At 51.5% G+C, this 8,467-nt stretch overlaps 1 protein-coding gene across 1 annotated transcript in view; it reads left to right on the top strand.

Moving 5' to 3' along the window:
• Positions 1-8,467, top strand: part of CACNA1A (calcium channel, voltage-dependent, P/Q type, alpha 1A subunit) — a gene marked incomplete at its 5' end in the record, with an annotated part of 337,656 nt that overhangs the window by 236,092 nt on the left and 93,097 nt on the right. Inside the window, 3 exons of the mRNA XM_011953392.1 lie at positions 2,941-3,404; positions 4,692-4,830; positions 6,433-6,562. Coding sequence (XP_011808782.1) covers positions 2,941-3,404; positions 4,692-4,830; positions 6,433-6,562 — 733 coding nt within the window. The remainder of the gene's footprint in view (positions 1-2,940; positions 3,405-4,691; positions 4,831-6,432; positions 6,563-8,467) is intronic.

The following is an 8,467-nucleotide window of genomic DNA, read 5'->3' as shown; positions in this document are numbered from 1 at the left end:
AAAAAAAAAAAAAAAAAAAAGAAGGTCCAGGATCATTGCTTCAGTCTCCGGGATATGGAGAAGGTTCTACTCCTGTTGTCCCAAATTTTAAAACGTGGGAACTAAGGCTCAGAGAGGTTAAGCAAACCACACAGGGTCACACAGCTAGTGATGTTGCCGAGATTTCCCTGGGTGTAGTGACTTATGCCTATAATCCCAGCATTTTGAGAGACTGAGGCAAAAGGATCACTTGAGTCCAGGAGTTTGAGACCAGCCTGGGAAATATAGTGAGACCTCATCTCTACGAAAAGAATAATTAAACAGTTAGCTAGGCATGGTGGCATGCACCTATTGTCCCAGCTACTCAGGAGGCTGAGGTGGGAGGATTGCCTGAGCCTGGGAGGTGGAGATTGCAGTGAGCTGAGATCGCGCCGGTGCACTACAACCTGGGTGACAGAGTGAGACCCTGTCTTAAAAAAAATTTTTTAAAAAAGGCATTGCCGAGCTTCGAACCCAGGTTCAACCTGTCTTCTGAAATGTCACTCTATGACCCACTCACAAAACTGAGAAGGCAGAAAGTTGCTTCGTACCTGCCTATTTCCCCCGTGCGGTCTCAAACAGTGAAACTGCCTCGGTTTCTCCTTCCAGGAAGTATTAATAGAAGCATCCCACTTACCTACTTTGGTCTGAAAATAAATTAGCTTGTCTCTCTTCCGCTTACTAAAAACACCCTGGGTTTTTGCACGTTCAAATGCAAAAATAAAATGAGGAGAATGGTGCTGGTAGTTTCGCCAGTGGGAAGCCCTCTGGGGAAAGCCAGCCTTTGATTTATTATTTATTTATTTATTATTTCTAGGTAGATTTGTGGGAAACCAGAGCTGTGTTGTCCAGGGGGTCTATAGTCCGGAAGGCATCAGATGGGCTACTAAGTGAGTCTTTGTCAACCTGCAGATGGCCCAGGTGTCCGTGGCTTGGAGACGCAAGGGTTGATGGGAGGTCTGAGGCTGTGGGATCTCTCCTGGAGCCTCAGTATCCTCATCTAGATAATGGGGACATTCTGGCCAGGTGCGGTGACTCACTCCTGTCATCCCAGCACTTTGGGAGGCCGAGGTGGGTGAATCACTTGAGGCCAGGAGTTCAAGCAGCCTGGGCAACATGGCAAAGCCCTGTCTCTACTGAAAATAGAAAAACTAGCTGGGCATGGTGGTGCACGCTGGTAATCCCAGCTATTCGGGAGGCCGAGGCATAAGGATCACTTGAATCCAGGAGGCAGAGGTTTCAGTGAGCCGAGATCCCGCCACTGCACTCCAGCCTGGGCCACAGAGTGAGACTCTGTCTCACTTAAAAAAAAAAAAAAGAAAAAAAAAATGGGGGTATTCATTTGTTCGCTTATCATTTGATAGTAAGTTACCCAGGATTGACTGTGTGAGAGGCCCTGTACTAGGCAGTGAAAACTCAGCTATGAATAAGAAAGTTAAAAACAAACTGGGCGGCCGGGCGCGGTGGCTCAAGCCTGTAATCCCAGCACTTTGGGAGGCCGAGACGGGCGGATCACGAGGTCAGGAGATCGAGACCTTCCTGGTTAACCCAGTGAAACCCCGTCTCTACTAAAAAATACAAAAAACTAGCCGGACGAGGTGTCCCAGCTACTCGGGAGGCTGAGGCAGGAGAATGGTGTAAACCCAGGAGGCGGAGCTTGCAGTGAGCTGAGATCCGGCCACTGCACTCCAGCCTGGGCCACAGAGCGAGACTCCGTCTCAAAAAAAAAAGAAAAAAGAAAAAAACAAGCTGGGCATTGTGGTTTACGCCTGTAATCCCAACATTTTAGGAGGCCGAGGAGGAAGAATCACTTGAACCCAGGAGTTTGAGACCAGCCTGGGCAACATAGTGAGATGCCAGTCTCTACAAAAAAATTTAAAAATTAGCCAGGCGTGTTGGCGTGAGCCTGTAGCCTCAGCTACCCAGAGGCTGAGATGGGAGGATCACTGGAGCCCAGAAGTTCAAGGCTGCAGTAAGCTATGATCCTGCCACTGCACTCCAGCCTGGACAACAGAGTGAGACCCTGTCTGGAAAAAAAAAAAAGAGAGACCAGGTGTGGTGGCTCACGCCTGTAATCTCACCACTTTGGGAGGCTGAGGTGGGTGGATCACTTAAGGTCAAGAATTCGAGACTAGCCGGGCCAAAATGGTGAAACCCCGTCTCTACTGAAATACAAAAAATTAGCCAGTCGTGGTGGTGGGTACCTGTAATCCCAGCTACTTGGGAGGCTGAGGCAAGAGAATCGCTTGAACCTGGGAGCCAGAGGTTGTAGTGAGCCGAGATCATGCTGCTGTATGACAGAGCAAGATGCCATCTTGGAAAAAAGAAAGAAAGAAAGAAGGAAAAGAAGTAAGATGATGGGGAGTTGTGGAAACCTGTCAGTAGGCAGGTGAAGGTTTTGACCTCTGACCAAGAATTGAACAGCCCCCTCTCAATTCCAGGCGCTACAGGGATCTGAGACACAACTTCTCCATGACCAAATTGTACCCTTTCCTTTTCTTTTTTTGTTTTTTGTTTTTTGTTTTTTGTTTTTTTTTGATGACAGGGTCTCACTCTGTCACCCAGGCTGGAGTGCAGTGGGACGATCACAGCTCTCTGCAGCCTCAACCTCCCAGGCTCAAGCAGTGCTCCCACTTCAGCCTCCCAAGGAGCTAGAACTACAGGCACACACCACCATGCCTGTCAGTTTATACATTTTTTGTAGAAATGGGGTCTCACTATGTTGCCCAAGCTGGTCTTGAACTCCCGGCCTTAAGCAATCCTCCTGCCTCGGCTTCTCAAAGTCCTGGGATTACAGGCGTGAGCCACTGCGCCCAGCCCAAGTTGTACTCTTGAAAAATGGAATCTTGGCTAGGATCCTGAACTGTTGCCTTTTATCCTAACTCAGTTGTTCGTTCTTTTTCATTCACTTGCCTTCCTCAGAGAGAACCAGGGCTCTGGGGTCCCTGTGTCAGGCCCCAACCTGTCAACCACCCGGCCAATCCAGCAGGACCTGGGCCGCCAAGACCCACCCCTGGCAGAGGACATTGACAACATGAAGAACAACAAACTGGCCACTGCGGAGTCGGCTGGTCCCCACGACAGCCTCGGCCACGCCGGCCTGCCCCAGAGCCCGGCCAAGATGGGAAACAGTACCGACCCCGGCCCCACGCCGGCCATCCCTGCCATGGCCACCAATCCCCAGAACGCCGCCAGCCGCCGGATGCCCAACAACCCGGGGAACCCATCCAATCCCGGCCCTCCCAAGACCCCTGAGAACAGCCTTATCGTCACCAACCCCAGCGGCACCCAGACCAATTCAGCTAAGACTGCCAGGAAACCTGACCACACCACGGTGGACATCCCCCCGGCCTGCCCACCCCCACTCAACCACACTGTTGTGCAAGGTGAGACTCTCCGCCCTCACATCGCTGGGCAGGGGACCCGGCACCCCTGGAGCCAGAGGCTCTGCTGAGTGACCCTGGACTGTGACCCCATCTCTCTGGCCTCAGTTTCCTCCCTGGAAAATGGGCATAGACGTAGTTTCCTACCCTGCAGGGCTGTGGAACATTCAGTGAGATAATTTGTGCACAGTGCCTGGCACGGGGACGTGTTCGATCAGGTTAGCCATATCTCCTACGTCCTTCCTTCCCTAGGGGAGCCAGGAAGCCACCCCATTTGAGGAGCAATAGGGTCCTCTGATGGAAGCTTGAGGGGATCAGATGATTGATTCTCTCAGCCCAGCATTGTCCAAAAGAAATGTAACAGGCCACATGCAAATGTCAGTTTCAACTTTCCGGTCGCCACATTAAAAAAGGGGCCAGACGTACTGGCTTATGCCTGTAATCCCAGCACTTCAGGAGGCCAAGGTAAAGTGAGCCAAGAGGGCACCACTGCGCTGCAGCCTGGGTGACAAAGCGAGCCTCCGTCTTAAAAAAAAAAAAAGAAAAAATGGTGAACTGCTGAGTGGATGATGTCTTAAGTGCCTCTAGTGTCAGTTCTGTGTGAGAAATCTTCATGGGTCTGCTGGATAAAGGCTTTCCATGGTCCTGAGACCTAAGATCCTAAGATCTTGTCACTGTGCCCACTTTATAGATGTAGGGACTGAGGCTCAGAGAGGCTCAGCCTGCCCGTGGGCACATAATCTGGCTGGGCTGCAGAATGGAAGCTCCAGAGGCTGATAGCTCCTCCCCCCGAGTCGAGAGGGGTGCTAATGGGGGCACGCCATGCGGTTTATGGGAGGTCTCAGTATTTCCATCTGTTCAATGGGTCTCTTGGCACTGTCCCTACCTGCCTGCAAGTGAGGACGTGAAGGTCCAACAAGGATAGGGGCAGGTCTGTGTGAATGTCCCGTGAGGACCCCACCACACTCAAGGCTATGGAGTGGTTGAGAGCAGGCTCTTGGGGGCCAGGCCTCCTGGGTTCCAAATGCCAGCCCTGCCACTTCCTGCTGTGTGACCTTAGACAAGTCACTTTACTTCTCTGTGCCTCAATTTCCTCATCTGTAAATGGGGAATCAATATATCAACCTCAGGGCCATACAAGGGTTCAGTGATGTCATAGGATGCCTGGTATATACAGCAGGCACTTCATAAATGTCAGCCGCTTCTTGCCTGCCCTGGGAGTACACAGGAGTTCCCAGAGACTTGTGGGAAATTGTGGAGGGAGCCCTGTGTTGGTTCTTGTCCCAACAGTGAACAAAAACGCCAACCCAGACCCACTGCCAAAAAAAGAGGACGAGAAGAAGGAGGAGGAGGAAGACGACCGTGGGGAAGACGGCCCTAAGCCAATGCCTCCCTATAGCTCCATGTTCATCCTGTCCACGACCAACCCGTGAGTATGGCCGCCAGCAAGGGCAGGGGGGCCTGGGGCTCCCACCAGGGTAGCGGAAGTCAGGCCAGATAGAGGGCAGTGAGTGAGTGTTGACCACCATGAATCCAAGGGTACCTTTGAACAAACTGAAAACGGATGCTCCTTCCTTAAGTCACGTTAAGATGATTTGTCACAATATACTGACTTTGTTGGAAGAGACCCCCTTCCTGCCCTCCACTAGAAAATCATTGTCATAAATATCCAGATCTATGCTGTCTGTGAGGTAAGAGGCACCCCCTTAGAAATGGCTGCCTTGTGCAGTACACAGCCTGAACAACTGCACATGGCAGCCTTAGGACGCGAACTCTGTTCCTAACCTAGACTCTGTAAGTGTTTAGATTCTGGGTGGACAGTCTCTGAGTTCCATGGCCTTCTGTCTTAGGCATCTTTGAAACGGATAGATTATTTAGGGGAGAAATTTATCCCGTGAGTGTCGTGGTGGCTCGGAGGTTGTTTCAGAACTGAATGTCTCCCAAGGCTGTTTCTTGAAAGCCTGACCCCTCAAAATGCTTCTTGACAATGAAAGATCATGTCAGATAAGATGGGGGGAAGCTGCTTTCTGTAATCTGCCTCTTGGCAACTCACTCTGAGTAGTAATAAATAAAAGTACTTTTAAAATACTTTTTTATTTCATTGACTTATCGATTTTACTAAGGAAACACTTATGTGGTATTTACTCAGTGCCAGGCACTGTTCTGAGTGCCTTAAAATTTTTTAAAAATTTCTCTGAGGTTGTTACTATGCTTAGCTCCATTTGACAGATGAAAAACTGAGGTCCAGAGACATGAATTCACCTGCCCAAGGTCACACAGCAAGCCAGTGGGAGAGCTGGAGTTTGAGTCCAGACACTGGCTCTAGCCTCCTTGTTCTTAATCACTCAGCTCTGCTGCCATTCATACAACCTTATGGACTATTTGTTATTGGCTCCCCTTTTTAAGAGGTTAACTGGCACATCCCATTGGTACCTTCAAGGTTCTGATAAGGCCTGCAGTTCATAATTTCAACAACTAACTTTTTGGAGCCCCTATCATGAGCCAGGTATAAATTAACTCTTGGGTCTCATGATTTTGTGAAGTAAGCATTAGTATTATGGCCATTTTACAGATGAGGGCACCAAGGCACAGAGGGGACAAGCAACTTGCCCAAGGTCACACAGCTGATTTTTAAAAAAGAAAGAAACCTACTTAACCCATAGAGTCACAATATTGTTTGACCCTGGGACATTTAATATTGAAAAGGCTCTTTATCTCCTACAGAATTAAGGACCGTGTTTCTTCAACCTAGCTTGGGGATCAAGATATTTCAGGAGGGTCGTTTGGGAGTGATAGGATCTTTGCTAAACAGAGCATGTGAATGTCTTCTCTCACCAAGGTCCCCTCTGCCTTCTTGGGGTTCCAGGACCCAGAGAGGGCTCCCACCTGGAGGAGCTTAATAGTTTGTTGTATATGAGGCCTTGGAGGTTGGAGATCTCAGGTAGTGGTAGGTAACATGAGATTATGGAAGAAAAGAGTTTGCGAGCCTGTGGTCTGAGTGGACCTCTGCATGCCCATCTGTCTCCAACAGCCTTCGCCGCCTGTGCCATTACATCCTGAACCTGCGCTACTTTGAGATGTGCATCCTCATGGTCATTGCCATGAGCAGCATCGCCCTGGCCGCCGAGGACCCTGTGCAGCCCAACGCACCTCGGAACAACGTGAGTCCCACAGAGCACGCCCCTTCCTAGCCTGGCTCCTCTGCCTCAGGCCACTTTCTCCTGCATCCAAAATGCTATAGGTAGGGTGGGATGTTGGGGGCACCCCTAGGCATAGCCCTTATGGCTGTTGGTTGAGAGGGGAAGCTCTGATTCCTTGGGGATGCTCTTGGAAGCAAGACACTCCTTGAGGCAGTGGCTGTATGAGCCTGATGTGGAGGAGGTGGCCCAGAGTGGCTGGGGCTGAAAATTGCTGGATTCTTTAATGGAAGTGTGAGACTAACAGGATATGGATGTTGCACACTCTCTACATGGAATAGGGGGGTTACTGGCGCAGGGACGGTGCTCCGAGGTGGTCCCCTCCGCAGTAGACATTTCCCTTCGGACACGAAGCTCTGAAAGAAACAACTATTTGGTTCAGAAAGAGAGCCTATGCTTTCAATTTTTATGAAAGCAAGCCCTTTGCAGGTGGTGGGTCTCTTGACAATCCCTGTTAATTGAGCACTTGCTGAGTCCCAGGAAGAAACTCAGCATGAACTACAGCATGAACTATCCCGTTTAATCCTCACAATGCACCCCTCCCCCCCCCTCCTTGCCCAGGCATCCCCACTTGACAGATGAGAAAACTGAGGCTCAGGGGAATGAAGGAGTGGTAAGTGACCTGCCCAGGGTCACACAGCAGAATTCCAACTCTGCATCCCCCAAAGTGCCCACTTCTTCCCCCAGCTGTCTGCATTTACTCATCACCTACTGTATGCCACAGATGGGTGTGCATAGCCCCTTTGAGTCCTGACAAGCAGGAATGAGTGCATGCTTGTGGTTGAGATGGGGAAACAGAGGCACCAACAGGCAAGGGCGTGCCTCAACCATGGGCTGCGGGCACAGGCTTGACCCCAGGGCCTGGTAGAGGGTGGACTGGTAGCTCCTGTTTCCCTCACCAGCTCCCTCCCCCATCCCTTCCCTCCCAGCCCAGAGCCAAAGAAGTGTGTTTTCTGCTGGTCTGAGGCTCTGCTGCCCTGGCAAAGTAGGTTAGGACCCAGGCAAGCCTGGCAAGCCCCATCCCTCAAGCCCGCCCACAGCTTACCATGCACTTTCCCTTCCTTCCCAGGCCTGGCAGGCCCCCCTGGGGACCCAATGGGGGAGATGGAAGGAAATAATTAGAACACAGCTCCCGGAGGAAGCCAAAGCCAGTGCCCAGCCTCCTCACAGCCAGCTCAGTTGCTTCCTGCAGCCTGGTTTCCCCCAGAGGCCTCCAGGAGCCAGGCATGGGGAGGGGGTGTCCCAGGAGGGGTCCACAAACCCCCTGCTGGCTGGTGAGGCTGGAGAAGGCGTTGCCTCTGGCAGGGAGGGCACAGGCATGGATGATGCAGGGGGCACGGCAGCTCCCAAGGCTGAAGGGAATCTAGGCAGCGCTCAGACCGGGCCCCAGGGAGGGCTTGCAAAGAGCGTTCAGCTCCCCGGCCCCCTCCTTCGTCCATCTCACAGTCGAAACTTCTCCACAAGAACACTGTGGCCCCATAACGTTCACACCACGTAACCACCATCCAGGGCAAGAAATAGAACAAAAACGCCCCACGCGGCATGTGCCTCCTCGATCCCCCACCCCCACTGCCTGCCTTCCCTCTAGAGCTGCTGGGGACACTGTCTGGAGACATTTTTGGTTGTCACGACAGGAGAGGGGAGGTGCTCCTGGCATCTGGTGGGTGGAGGCCAGGGACGCTGCTCAGCACCCACCGATGCACAGGACGGCCCCCACTCTAGAGAACGATCTTTCCCCAAATGTCCACAGAGCCCAGCCTGAGAAATCCTGCCTTACAGGTAACCACGACCCCAGCTTCTGGAATGAGCGTTTCTCAGCTTCTCTCTTTTTTCCCACCTGCACAGACTTTTTTTTTTTTTTTTTTTTTT

The sequence above is a fragment of the Colobus angolensis genome, unplaced genomic scaffold, assembly GCF_000951035.1.
Source record: "Colobus angolensis palliatus isolate OR3802 unplaced genomic scaffold, Cang.pa_1.0 Scaffold36, whole genome shotgun sequence".
Taxonomy (NCBI): domain Eukaryota; kingdom Metazoa; phylum Chordata; class Mammalia; order Primates; family Cercopithecidae; genus Colobus; species Colobus angolensis.
This window is presented reverse-complemented; position numbering and strand designations above follow the sequence as displayed.